We start from the raw sequence: 15,002 nt of genomic DNA, 5'->3' as shown, positions 1-15,002 counted from the left end.
ATGCATTAATTTATTTTTTGTTCATCTCATCACCATCATCTGGCACTGTTGAATGGTTAACTGTAAATACAACAGCCTCCGCTCCTTCAGTTCGGATAGGTCTTACACACTGAACCGAAGCTCATATGCCCGAGACAGCATGATGATAGAAGAATTGCTGGTGCCATCGAAGGATCAGGTAGGCATTCATTTTTATCTACTTTAATTATGTAATTTCTCTTTCTGTAATTGCTTGTATAGTGACACTCAAGGACTGCATTTCTCCCTTTGCTTTAAACTTTGGGTAAGCCAAGATAGTGGTCTGATAATTAGTGTTATATTGTTGCTGAAAACCAGTTGACAATTATCGGGAAGGGAATTGGATAGAGGGTAGAGATAAAGACTGGACTTATAATTTCATTGCTATAGGGAACTCCCAAATGAGGAAATGCCCTTCTACCAGTGCAGGTTGACACTTTTCCACAATTAAAAGTTTTTAAGATTTGCCTGGCGGCACTGAGAAGTTAAATGATCTGGCCAAGGTCACACACCAGCATGTGTCAGAGGCAAGACTTGAACCTATGTCTTCCTGACTCTAAGGGCAATTTTCCATCCATGATTCCACAATGCTTCTACGAAGGAGATACTGATAGAAATAAGGATGAAAAATGGCCCCTTTCCTTCTCTAGGTAGGTCTCCAAAAGCCTAAAGGAAAAGTCCAGAGATCCCTGAAGAAACCATCCTACAGTCTCATTTGCACTTCAATCCCAGTATGAATTTTAGAAATAAAATATAGACCCTCGTTCTTCCTAGTTGATATTCAAACCTGCAAGGTTATGTATTGAGCAACCATTACGCAAACGCTCCCTCTCATCTAGAAGTATTGGTTGTCTACACAGTGGCATCTTGGAAGATTATTCTTGGTTAAAAATATTATAACTAGATCTGCCTTGTGTTGAGTCTCCAATTTTTGGTGCACTTGTGATAAAAGGCTAAACTTCAAGACAAGCATCCCATTGGGATTGTGACTTGTAGGCAGTTAAATTTCTCTTCTGTTTATTTGACTTCCAAAAGCTCATTCATTGATTAATTGAAGCCACAGGAAAAGAAAACAAGAGTCACTTTGGGGGGAGGCCTAAATCAGGCTGCCTATTTGGTCATCGGAGAGCTCATTGTTTGGACTGTGAAGCTACTTTTCTAGGAGGTTGACATTATACACTGCAAACCGTCCCTGGCCGATTCAGCGGCTTTATTATGAAGGTAACCAGAACAGGCAGGTATGAGATTGTCTGTCCCAGGCAAGTGAAAGGTTGCACGTTGAGCAACCAAGACTTGAAGGCTCCCTCCTGTCTAGAGATGTTGGTTCCCAGACAGAGTCGCACCAGGGTGTATACAGTGCTTTATGAGACAAATACCTTCAATAAATATTCTGTTGTTTTATGCTACCTGGAATGTTCTCAAGACCTCAGCCTTCCAGTGATGAATGTTGTGGTTACTCAGTATTCTGACAGACAAAAGTCCATTGTAAAATCATTTCAGGTGTGGTCACAGTTCACCAGCAGGTCCATTTCAGGGCAGTTTTTTAGGTAGTATGTAGCCCAGGTATAGATGATGACATAAGCGTCTCACATGCTGGACTGTGGCCACTTGTCAGGACCTGGTAATTCCATGACCTCCATGTTTAAAATTGAGAAAATTGAGCTATTGGGAAATAATTATTCTTGGAATAAAATCACAAACCTAGGGCTGAAAAGGACCCCAGAGTCCAACCTTTTTTTGGCAGATGACAAAACTGAGGCAAGTAATTTGACTCAGGTCACATGAGTGGTAAGTTATAGAGGTGAGATTTGAACTCAGGTCCTATAGATCAATTGATAGGTTAATATTAGTGAAGAGCACTAGGCCTGGAGTCAGGAAGACCTGTGTTCAAATGAGGCTCAGACACTTATTGGCTGTGTGATCCTAGGCAAGTCACTGATCCTCTAATTTCCTCCGTTTCCTGATCTGTAAAATGGGGATAATAATCGAACCTACCTCCCAGGGTTGTTGTGAGGACCAATTGAGATATTTACCAAGCCTTTCATATATAAATATGTATAATATATGTATGTGTGTGTAAGACTTAGTATATATATATATATGTGTATGTATATATTGTATGGGACTTACTATATATATCCACATATATATAGTAAGTGATATAAAAATATTACTTATTATTGCTAGTCAGGAGCCAGCTGTTAGACTGTTCAGAGGACACTGTGCCTCGGTGAAGAGTCTCTCAAGAATGTTTGTCCTTGGTGAAGACAAGAGACACCTGGCCGGGCTTGATTTAGCGCTCAGGAGCTGAGCGGATTCTTTAAGGCTACGGTGACAGATTCAGATAAATGATCCCACTGGTTCGTGCAGCAGGGGATAGGGCCACACCCCAAACATGCGCCTGGTTTCAGCGTGTGAGTCACTTTGTGGTGTATAAATATTTTAGTCGTAACACAAACAGGAATCCCAGGGTTTGTCCTTCTCATTCATACCCTTTTCTGTTAGCTCCTCCCCGAACCGACTTGCTCCAAGGATGGAAGGGGCAGCAGAAACGTAGCTCCAGGCATTGGGGGGAATAGAGTCTCAGGCATCTTCTTGGCAGGCAGGCATTTGTTTTCTGTTCAGCCCCTGCTCTGGAGGAGAGCTCCCATCCTCGACACAGACCCTGACCATAGTCAGCTGCCGTATCCTTTCTAGTCTGGCCTCTCTCTTCCATTTCCGTGGATTAGAAATTCTGCGCTCTCACTTATGTACCGCCTGGAGTCTGCCTTTGAGTTCTAGGACCTGGGTTTGAATCCTTCCTCGGCTCTTTGCTGCCCTATGACCCTGGACGAATCCCATATGTTTCTGACGCCTTTGCTATAAATGAAGGGATCACAGATTCCAGAAGGGCTGTTTTTAGTAGATAATTGTAATAATAATAATAATAGCAAGTAGCTGACAAAGCTCCTTACAAATATCTTATCCTCAAATACCCCTAGAGTTAGGTGCTATTATTATCGCCATTTTGCAGATGAGGAAATTTTGAGAGAGGCTAAATGACGTGCCCAGGGTCCCATAGCTAGTGAGGGTCTAAGGCGGGCTTTAAACTCAAGTCTTCCTGATTCCAGGTCCAGCGCTTTATTCACTGTGTCACCTTGTTGCCTAGATGAGGAAACTGAGGCCCGGAAACGTTAGAACCCAAGGTCATCCCGGTACTAAACATGAGAGGGGAGATTCGAACTGGCGATCTTTGCCTTTCCCACCAGACCCCCCAGCCTTTCTGAGATCCCTTCTAGCTCTGAATCCTGAACTCTCCAAAGAACACAGAAAAACGAGGACAAGCAGCTCTTCAGCGGGTAGACAGACAGGATGGGGATAAAAAAAGGGGTCTTCAATCGGCTCTGAAATGAATCCTTGCTGGTGCTGATGCGGGCTCCTACATGAGCCAAGCTCCCCAGAGATGGAGGTTTTTTTGTTTGGTGCAGTCAATCACTGGCATGTCGAATTCTAATTCTCTCAGGGTCCAGGTCATTCTCTTGTCATAAATTAACTAGCAGGAAAGTATATTAACTCCTATAAACTAAGAAAGTCCTATTTGGTTTATTAGAGATCAGTGAAAAGCAATGCTTTTGAGTGAATTACATTCATTCAAAATAAATTTTGAGGAATTAATTTATATCTCCCTGTTCTATCTTATGTGAACTCAGTTCTATCATAGATGGCACAGTGGTTACAACTCCAAGCCAGGAGTTAGGAAGACTCATCTTTTTCAGTTAAAATCTGATCTCAGACACTTACTAGCTATGTGACCCTTGGCAAGTCATTTCACCCTGTTTGCTTCAGTTTCCTTTTCTGTAAAAATGAGCTGAAGAAGGAAATGGCAAACCAGTCCAGTATCTTTACCCAGAAAAATGCCAAATTATGTCATAGAGAGTCAGACTCAATTGAAATGACTCAGGAACAACATTCTACCTTATATACCAGGCCCCTGAGAAGAAAAGAATCACAGAGTCACAGTTGGAAGGGACATCAGAGGCCCTTTATTCCAGTTTCCTCTTTTTATGCATGAGGAGACTGAGGTCCAGGGCAGGTTAAGTAAGTGTCAGAGGCAGGATCTGAACTCAGGTCCTCTGACCCCCTCCTTCTTCCCCCTCCCAACACCAGCATTTTTTCCACTGGATCATCCTCTTTCCTTCTGTGAATGAATTGGGACTTGATGGCCAATGGGGCATGGTGTGAAAATCTGTGAGGCTGCAGTGCTTCCAAATCTGTCTTTTTTGGAATTACTGAATGTCAGAGCTAGAAGGGACCAGAAGACCAGCTGGTTCAAAGGCCTTATTTTGTAGATGGTGAAAAAAGGCCTCCAGGGGTGGAAATCATTTGCCTCAGAGAGTTAAATGTAGAGCTGGGAAGTGACCCCTGACCTTCTGTTTCAGTGCTCCTCCCAGACGGTTCGTAAGGATGATAATGCTTCAAGGACACTCATGTTCTCTATATAGGCTCTGGTTCCATCAGCAAAAACCCCAGTAAGCATTTATTAAGCACCAGAGCACTCTGCTAGGTGTTGGGGTTACAAGGAAAAGCAGCTCACAATCAAATGGTAAAGAGTCTGAGTAAAAAAAACCGAAGAAATTCACCCCCAGTAGCCAGTCTGGGGCAACCAGTGGGCAGCTTCAAACAGGCTAGTTCCAGACATCACACATACGGTCTGTCACCGACTGGGGACAAGGAACCGTCCAATTCTGATTCTGCTGGCTTAGCCCTCAGAAATGCGGGGTCCCCTCTGCACTGTGACGTGACCTTGGAGTGGGATGTCACATTCATATCAGGCTTTCTAATTGCAAAGCGCATTTCCATGCCTTACCTCCATTTATCCTTTTAAACTATTCTCTTTATTGGATTGATAGGGAGTCCAAGAAGATAACATACTTGAAAATGCTTCAAAAACTATAAATCTGAGTACAAATGAAGACTCACATTATTAAGATCCCTAGAGAAGAATTTTTTCACCCAGGTACACCCATCCCTTGCCAAAACCAAGCCATCCCCACATTCCTGTCAAGGACTTGTTCTCTCCTCTTTCAGGGCGTAACTGTTAAAGGGAAAAGTCTGATGTGGCTTCTGTAATTAGTGTATGGGTCTTAGTTCACCATGTTCCCATTACCTAACTGGTGTAATATTTACTAGAAGTGCGAGGTACGGCTGCCGGAGTTACTAGAAGGAATTAAGCAAAGAGGAGAGACGGTGTTTGCCCTCAAGAATCTGTGCCAGAGAGAGATGAGACAGATGTAAGAAGCATTCTTCAGCACAGAACATAGTGCTCAGGCTTACCCAGTGCTGCTTACTTTTGTCCTAGCTAGGGAGGGATTGACTTAGCCTGTATTTTTCAAGAATCTATCAGCAAGCATTGTCCAAGTGCCTCCTCTGGGCTGACTGCTAAGAAATACAAAGCCCCTGCCTTCAGGTAGCGTGTGTGTGTGTGTGTGTGTGTGTGTGTGTGTATCCAGGGATAGGGAGGTGCCAACAGCCGAGGAAATTGGGAAGGGCCCCATGTCAGAGTTGCAGTTGGAGCTGGGCTTTGTAGGAAGAGAAGGATTCCAGGAAGTAGAGGTAGGGCAGGAATGCGTTCTTGGCATAGAGAGTATCCTGTGCAAAGGGACAGCTGTGGGACATGGGACACCAGATGTGAAGGTCAGCAAAAAAAAAAAGTTTGTATCAAGGTTAGAAACCCATGCTTAGACATCTGAGTCCTTGGAAGGAAGGTTTCCCTGCCCATCATCAAATGCAAATTAAATCTGCACCCACCTGTAATTACCCATGAACCTGAGCACAGTTCTATGGGACAAGAAAAGCGAGAGTTAGCTGAGTAAGCTCCCCTTCCGAGGATCAGTGGAAGACCTTCAGCAAGTGGGTAGAGCTGAGAGGCTTTAAATAACGGGGGAGGGGGGGTGTCTTGAGTGTAGAGTATGGACCTGGTGTGACTTGTTCTCTGTCAGCTCTCTGTCGTTACCCCCTGTGGAACTGGCAGAATATTCCTGTTGGCAATAGATGGACACATTGGCCCCAAGACTGTGACTTCCAGGTTAGTCCTGGTCCCCTTTAACTGTGGTGTCTGCCAAGCCTCTCTGAGACCCGTCATTAGCTAGCTGTGTTTTTGCTAGAATACTTTGATGTGTGATTTTCTCTGTGTGGGTGAAACGGGAACCGAAGGTCGTGACTCCCATCTGCAAAGAATTGTGAGGCGCTTCATTTTTACAAAATGGCTAATGTAACAATAGCTGGCCTTTATAAAGCTCTTTATCAATCTTTTCTCTTTGATTCTCACAGCAGGCCCGGGGGGCCAGTCAGGAGAAGGGGAGTCGTTTCCCTAAGGTCATGTAGCCACTCTTGGTGTGTGAGAGAGGCCTGGAATCCAGGTGGTCACTTAGACGTCCAAGTTCAAGGTTCCTTCCAGTATTCTAGTGTCTCTGGGTGTCACAGAATCGTAGCTAAAAGAACACTCAGGCCATCTGGTTCGACTCCTCATTTTACAGATAGGGAAACTGAGGCCCAGGGAGTTTAAGTCACTTGTCCAAGTTCGAATGAATAGTAAAAGTCAAAGGTAGGATTTGAACCTATGACTTCTGACTCAAGCACCAGTGTCCTTCCTACTGTGTCTTACTGCCTCCAGGGAGGCTAACCAAGAGTCAGGAACATACCCAGCATTCACTGTTAACAAGAATGTCAAAAAATAAAAATAAAAAAAAATTAAAAACAAGGATGTCATAGGATCAAAGACTGAGGGCTGGAAAGGGACCTTAGAAATGGGCTGGGCCGCCTGCCTCATGATTATTTTTTAATAGATGAAGCTGAGTTCCTGAGATATAAAGTGACTGAAATTAGCTCAACACTGAGGCATTTGAGGACTTTCACCCTGGAGTCATTTGGACTCTAATGATACCTTGTCATGTTTGGAAGCTGAGGGGTTTCCGTTCATCTCACTCACTCCTTTGGAGGAGAAGGCATGTTCTTTGCCGTCCTGAACACAGCTTCCAAGCGTCTGTGCTAATGCTAGCTGTTTGTTATTGTTGTTATTTGTGCTTTGTGATGCCGTGACATGCAAGTGAATTGGATTTAAGTGAGGCAGGGCTGTGCCAAGCCATCAGCCTCACTTTCATCTCCAGAGCCACCTGGGTCCAGTGGCCAGATATGGATCAGCATGACTGGAGATGGCCCCCTAATGCATAGCAGTAACACAAACAAAGCTCAAGAACAGATAAAACAGACTTTAACGACCATCTAGCCCAACATCTTTATTTAGTTGTGATGAAGGACTGGACCAGGGCCAGCAGAGACAAAGGTGTTGGATGAAAGACATAGGGAGCTGTAATAACTATGCTTGCAAAGTAGTCGGATGTGGGGGGAAGGGAGTAAGGGAGCTGATTTTTGAATCCTGCCACTGACACTGTCCATTTGACCCTAGAAAAATCACTCAATCAGCCTCAGTTTTCTCTTCTGTAAAATGGGGATAATAATAGTTCCAACGTCACCAGGCTGTTGTTAGGATTGTGAGATACTCTACACAAAGGCCTTTGCAAACCTCAAAGCACTATCTAAACTAAACGTCAGCCATTAAGACACCCAGGGTGTAGAATCCTGGGGTGTCGAGCTGAAAGGAGCACCTCCGTGGGGATCTGCGCCTCCTGCCTGATTGTCCAAGGGCAGAATCTGAGACCCACTCTGGCTTCTGTCACACATCACACCCGTGGCTCCCTGGGACTTTTATCTTCCTGAGATTGGCTCACCATGTGACCTTTGGCTCTGGCTATCGGTTTAAGAATGTGTAAAGGCTTTGCATCATTCAAGAACGTGGTAATTGATTGGGGAGGGGGAGTGCAGATGGGCCAGCAGTGTGTGTAGTAGCAGAAAGTGGCCAGTTTGAGATGAAAGGCTTGCTAGCAATAAGTAGCCTGGGCTGCTGCAGGAACATAAACTCAACTGAAAGCTGGGACATTCTGTGTCTCTGTGTTTACAGAATGTCAGACCAGTTCCATGCGGGTGACACGTTCAGCAGCTCCCTGAGGCTGGATAGCAGTCATAGATTTAAAAAAAAAAGCCCAGGGAGATATTTAAGATAGAGAACATTGCTGTTTTTAAATTTAATACCACTTTTTCACTGAACAAAAGTCTTATTTTCTCTCCCTTCACAATTGGGAAGAAAAAAAGGGGGAAAAAACTCCTTGTAACAAACATGCATAATTAAGAAAAACGAATTTCCACATGTCACAGTGCTTCATTTCTGCCTGGATCCTGGTACCCTCTGTATCATTCCAGGCCCAGCCTCCCACAGCTTCCCCCCCGGGCCTTAGCTCACCCAAGTTATCATTCAGACTTTCTGGGTAATTTCCCTTGAAATTAGTTTGATTTGGAAAGCCAAAAGATATTGCAAGACTGGAAATGTTTCCAGTCGGTGCTCTCATCTCAAAGAAAGTTGGTGCTCTCATCTCGAAGAAAACAATGAGTTAAAACATTTTTAACACAGAGAAAAGAGCACAGACATGAAGAAGACGTATTGCCCAGTATAAATGCTGAGAATGTCCATTAAATGTTTTTTCCCTTCCCCAGCTGCTGCCCATCAGTAATTCTGTCCTGGCATCAGTCAGCCTTCTAGCACACAGGGACATTATCCCTGCGGTTTCATCTTTCAAGGGCTCTTGCTCAAGTAAAGGAAGGATTTTATACATCATCCAATTACTGTTCACCTGGGAAGTGTTACTGTTCCCTAGAACAGACTCACTAGGCACAGGGGTGGGAATCTGCGGCCTTGAGGCCACTTGTGGCCCTCTAGGTCCTCAAGTGCAGCTTTTTAGGGCCACAGGTTCCCCACCCCTGCTAGGCGATTCTGTCCATGGCCAACAGAGGTAGAGTCCAACTGGCGGAATTTCCAAAGGTTTAATTCACCCACCGAAGGTTTCCAGCCAATTGAAAGTGACAACGAATGGCAGCCAATCAGGAAACATTTATTAAATGCTAATGCTGAAAACTAGAGACTCAAGCACAAAGAATGAGCTTAAATTCTGTGGGGGAGGTAGAGGGAAGAGGAGGAAGTGTGTGCACATCCAAGTATATGGAGAGGAAGTCACATAGGAGAGCAGGGAGCTAGGGAGGGTGAGTGGGGATGGGGAGGCTTCATGTGGAAGATGATTCTTAAAGGAAAAATGGGCTTTCCTCTGAAGTTGATGTGAGGAGGGAGTGTAGTCTAGATGTGGAGATCATCCAGTGCAAAGACGCAGAGGTGGGAGGAACAGAGAGGAGCCCAGTTTGGCTGGAAGGGGAGAGGAGTGTATATTCTGGTTAGAAAGGTAGCTTGGGATAAGATTGTGGAGGAGTTTGAAGACCAGAGGATTTCCTGTCTGATTCTAGAGGGGTGCCCCTGGAAATTAGTAAGGGGGAGACATTGTGAGATCTGCATTTAAAGAAATGAAACCATGTTCGTAATGGGCTGGGAAGGGGAGATAGAGGCTGGAGGTAGAGAGGTCAACATGGAGGCTATTTTGATAACCTAGACAAGAGCAAATGGGTGCTTGAACTGGGGCAGTCACTGTGTAAGTACAGAGAAGGAGACTGATACAACAGATGCTGGGAAAGTAGAAACAGCAAGATTTAGCAATGGGTTGGATATATAGAATGAAAAAGCTAGGTGGCACAGTAGATAGAGGGGGTCTGATGTCAGGAAGATATGAGTTCAAATATGGCCTCAGACACTTACTAGCTTGTGACCTGGGCAAGTCATTTCACCCTGTTTGCCTCAGTTTCCTCATCTGTCAAATGTTAAAATGTTAAATGTTAAAAATCTGTTAAAAATGATGAACCATTTCTTCTACCAAGAAACCCCCAAATGGAGTCACAAAGAGTTGGACGTGACTGAACAACGGTGGGTAAATAGAATGAGGACAGTGAGGAGCTGAAGGTCATAAAATCTGAGACACAGGCAGGATAGTGGTGCCCTTGTCAGAAATCAGGAAGTTTGGAGGGGGAGGGGAGGGATGAGGTTAGGAAGAAATGATCTTGTTTGGACAAGGTGAGTTTGAGGTGAACCCAGGACTTCCGGCAATAATTGTGCATCTGTAGCTTGACAAACAAGCTTACTGGCATTCGAAGTCTTTCCCCCTGCCCCCTTCATCTGAACGTTTTGGTTCTAGACCTGGCCTTGTGTTCTGAGGCCCAACCCTGGATGTTAACTGAATATTAGGTCAATGGGTGTGCTTGCTATCTGCTTTCATCTTGTGCAAGGGTCTGGTAAGGAGCTATTTTTGGAAAGTATTAATCTCCTTGGAATCAGGGAGCAACGCCACCAGTAGTCAGGCTTTGGATTCTCAGTGGTGGACGTTTTTATTTTAATAGGATGATGGATTTAGATCTGGAAAGAAACTGATTGGGCTCTGACTAGCGGTCCCAGATGGAGAAAGGAATATGCATTCCCCTTAATTCTGAACTCCAAGAGAGCTCGGTGAATATGAGTGGTGCTTAAGGTAATCCTGCCTTCTCAGGGTCTGAGGGAACTTGTGATGTCTGAGGAGATCCGTAAGGAGAGGCAGCAGCATATGCAATCAGCAAGAGTGCTGCGATTAGGAAAGACCTGGCTTGGCGCCCACCTTGGACGCTGTTGCGTCACTGAGGCAGGTTATTTAATCTTTCTGAGCCATTCGTAAAGAGGAGATAATACTACCTTTAACACGGACTAATCAGGACTGTTATAAAGATTTAAAATGGATCTAAAGCTTTAAAGGTCTCCTACGTGGCAATCATTATTACCATATTATGTGTGGTGGAGTGCATGACCAAGATCTGGGTTTGAACCCTGCCATGAGCAGATGATGACTCTGAGCAAGCAAGCCACAGAACTGCTCAGTTCTGTGCCCAACTCAATGGAAGATTAGACATTGCTGACCAAGTGATTTAATATAAGTTGGTAGAGTTTTTCTCCAGCATTTCTGCACAGGAAAGAAATCACGGTCCAGTCAAGAAATAAACACTATGGCAGGGTAGCTGATAGGCCTTCTCTTTGTTATACCAATGAGTATGAATTTCTCAATAAATATATCAATGTTTCTATAATTATTTTCCTTGTCAACTAGTTAGCAAATTGCCAGATTGTGCTGAATAACAGGGAAAACGGTAAAATCTCTTTGAAAACTGAAGAGTATAAACTATTTACATTGAAAGGCTCTTTGCCATCATCTTGTTCAAGGCCACCCAGCCCCTCACTTTAGAGATGAGGAAGCTGACGTTCAGAGGTCAGCTAACAATATCTGTTTTTGTCCAGTGACTAAGAAACAGAGTTATAGAATAAGCGATTTGTTTGGGGATGAGTGAGTGCGTACACGAATGAATTGCTTGATTTTACGTGGATAGTGCTGCCAGGAATTGGTATTAGGTGACCATGATGCCACATCATGTTGTGAAACCAGTGCCAGCAGATCAGAATCAGCATTTGTCCCATCGAATGCATTGACCATAGTTGGTGTGAATGAATGAAGCATTTATTTAGCCCTAACTGTATACTGAGCACCGTGGCTGCAGCAAGGCCTTCTCTCTCTCAAGGAGCTCCCATTCTAATGGAACAGATAGTGCAGAGGGAAGGTTTCTGCTGCAAATGAGAAGGAAGGGCCCTGTGGTCCTTGCGGGGTAGCAGCAAAGCAGTGCCCCCTCCTAAATGAGAAAATCTTATTAGCTTCTGAGAATGAACCATCTGACTCTGGGGTCTTTGGACTGATCCTCTTCGTTCATTGATATGGGGAGGTCCTGAGGCTCAAATACCTTTTATTTTCCTCATTTTTTAGATTAGTTGACTAGACTTGATGGTTGTAAAGTCACTTCCAACTCAATCTATGATCCTATAAAAGATTTGCTGAAGGTCACATAGGCAGTCTATAGATGAGACGAGACTTGAAACCAGCCTCCATGTCAGCAGGCTGACCTCAAACCAAGCGCTGTCCTAAAAATCTGGTTCTTCCAGTTCCAGATTGGAAGGAATGCTGGTTATGAGCTGTTCAGGTGGCTAATACCGGTCCGACGTCTCTCAGCCCCATCTGAATCCTCTGTAAAGATCTCAAGTTTCGGGCTTTGGATATAAACACAAGCCCAGCAACACTGATATTCTCTGATGAGTTGTTTTGATAATGGCACTCAGACGTCAGCCTGTAGCTCTGCTGGAAACCATAGAAAGGTTCATAGTGAACACACATGCACGTCAGTTCTTTAGTAAGCATTTCTTAAACACTTACTATATGCCCATAGAGGCAGCACAGTGGAGAGAGATCCAGGTCTGGAGTCAGAAAGACTCCAATCTCTGATTTCAAATCTGACCTCAGATACTTAACTAGCTATGTGACCCTGGGCAAGTCACTTAACCCAGTTTGCCTCAGTTTCTTCATCTGTAAAATAGACTAGAGAAGGAAATGGCAGATAGATCTAGGATCTTTGCCAAGAAAACTCCATGGACAGTATGGTCCATGAAGTCAAAGAGTGAGATGTAAAGGAACAACATATGCCAAATCCTGTACAATGTATGTGCGTGAGGAAAGAATGATAATGGGATAACGGTCTTGGCTTCAGTTGACTCAGAGCAATTTAAATTTACCAAGACTTACCAATATGTTTAAATTATCCTCTTTAAAATAACCTCACAGTGGGAAGGTTAGGTGGCGCAGTGGAGCACTGGCCCTGGAGTCAAGCGGACCTGAGTTCAAATCCATCCTCTACTAGCCGTGTGACCTTGGGCAAGTCACTTAGCCCCAATTGCCCTGCCCTCCCCCCTCCAAAAAGCAAAAAAATAAATAAAATAACCTCACAGGGAAGAGGTTGTGCAAATCTAATGAAACAGCCCCAGAGGCCCAAAAAAGACCACTGGTTGGGCCTTACACGGCAGTGGAAAGTGATGTTCTAAACAACTTTTATTATAAATGAAAGAAGTAAGAGAGTCGGGAAGTACAAAACAGCCTCTGAGGCCTCAACACTGTCACATTGACTCTTTAATAAAAATAGTATGACAGCCCTGACACCCTTTTTTGTGTGATATAATAGGTTGGTGCAATAATGAATGCTTGCCATGCATGACTCTTAAGTTTTTAAGGTGAATACTTTACTATAATTACTAAGGGGAGACAATATTATTTATTGACTTGCTTTCTTTCAAATGTATCCCTTGTTGTAAAAATTACTTTGGGGCCCAAAGACAAAGGCTTTAGGCCTCAGAGAAGGAGCAATTAAAATCCACCCAATGTCACATTCCAGAGAGAGGCCTCTTCTCCACTCTCCCCTCGGGTCTTCCACTGCTCAGATCAGATAATGGGCATGTGCTGGAGGTAATGTCCATCTGTTGCCCCCAGATCAAATCTAGGACATTTCTGAAGTGACTTAGTACTTATTTCTAAAGGGGCTTATTCATCTTGCTGAATTGGTGCACCTAGAGATTGTGATGAAGTTGGGGCTGTGCTCATCATCCTGGAAAGAATTAATTCTATTTTTTCAATCTCCTGCACTCAATCACTATTCCTTCCCAGGAGCTGTGGGTCTTAGAAGAAACTCCCAGCTCACAGGTGAATAGGAGAAGCAAAGCCTGCTCCTCGCCTGAGGATGATTGGTCCAGATAAGGGATTTTTCAGCCTATTCTTATTGGATCTCTATCTCCCTAGGAAAGTACTCTAGATTTAATTGTGAAATGAAAGTCACTCTTGCTTAGAGAGCTAGACACAACTGGAGACACTCTGAAGTGTCATAAAATTGGGGTTGAGAAATATTAGCTTTTTCCCCTCTTCATGGGTAGAAGAAACATCAGTCAGCCAACCAAGCACTTATTAAACTCCTGTTGTATGCCTGGCATTATTCTGGGCACAGGAAATACAAAGACAAGAAGAAAGTCTCTGTCCTCGTCAAAGTAACAAACAGTTATGAAGTGAGTCCTATGTGCCAGGCACCGTGCTAAGGGCTGGGGTTACTAAGAGAGGCAGAAGTCAGTGTCTGCTGTCATGGAGCTCACAGTAATGGGCGAGACAATTGTACACACAAGAGATGTGCAGGATAAATCGACAGAAGGAATCAAGAGGGGTGATGGAGAAAGTCTTCTTATGGAAGATGGCGTCTTCTTTTGGGGGCGGCAACATGGACACCCTTGAGTAAATATACAGTCTCTAGAGGTGGAATAACCTCATTACCCAGAGAATAAAACATAACATAGAAATGTTTGCTGTCTGTCAATATATAAATTCCACCCGTCACCTTTAGTGACCTTCCACTTTATAGCTGGCCTCTCGGTTAAAGGGGAAGGGAACAGTGAGTAGAGAGCTGGCCCTGGAGTCAGGACGACCTGGGTTCGGATCCAGCCTCAGACACTTGACACATACACTCAAAAGAAACTAGCCGTGTGACCTTGGGCAAGTCACTTAACCCCGATAGCTCTATCCTACCCCCAAAAAGAAAAAGGGGGGAGGGGAAAGGAAACCAGGTTTATGTTGAGAGCTGGAAAACTGTGGTCTAATGAGAAGCAGGTTGTGTCTGAAAAGATGGGGCATTTAATGGGGATTCTCCCACTTTTGTTTTTCAGCACCTGACATTTACAAGGGAATTCGATTCCGATTCTCTTAGGCATTATAGCTGGGCTGCAGACACCCTCGACAATGTTAACCTTGTCTCGAGCCCCATCCACTCTGGGTAAGTCATCTAAGTGTTTTTTTCTAACTTGTAAAATAAAGGGGGGAAAAAAAGCTTTCGTTCCCTACTTGTTGTAAATCTGACTTGACGTGCTATTTGGGCAAGAGATAGGTGTGTTTACAATGCTTACCAAAACTGTTGAAGAAGTTTGCAGTGCATTTGAGAGCCTTGCAAGAATACTATTAATTAAATGGGCAGAATGTTGCAACTAGATCCCCATTTTAATATTTTGGAAGGAGGAATCTACCAATATGAGTGGTTGGTATGACGGGAGCAAGCATCAGCACCCTTCCTCCTTGGGACACTTCAAA

At 44.1% G+C, this 15,002-nt stretch overlaps 1 protein-coding gene across 9 annotated transcripts in view; it reads left to right on the top strand.

The window, feature by feature from the left end:
• ANK3 (ankyrin 3) overlaps nucleotides 1-15,002 on the top strand; it is a 741,327-nt gene that overhangs the window by 646,174 nt on the left and 80,151 nt on the right. For all 9 annotated transcript variants that reach the window (XM_069101834.1, XM_069101837.1, XM_069101836.1 and 6 more), the window contains 2 exons: nucleotides 76-178; nucleotides 14,585-14,691. In XM_069101834.1, the coding sequence (XP_068957935.1) occupies nucleotides 76-178; nucleotides 14,585-14,691 (210 nt within the window). The remainder of the gene's footprint in view (nucleotides 1-75; nucleotides 179-14,584; nucleotides 14,692-15,002) is intronic.

The sequence above is a fragment of the Petaurus breviceps genome, unplaced genomic scaffold (genome assembly GCF_028583685.1).
Source record: "Petaurus breviceps papuanus isolate PSGF00001 unplaced genomic scaffold, PetGlider_PUasm1.0 490, whole genome shotgun sequence".
Lineage (NCBI taxonomy): Eukaryota > Metazoa > Chordata > Mammalia > Diprotodontia > Petauridae > Petaurus > Petaurus breviceps.
Note: the sequence above shows the minus strand (reverse complement) of the source record. Positions and strands in the feature narration are given on the sequence as shown.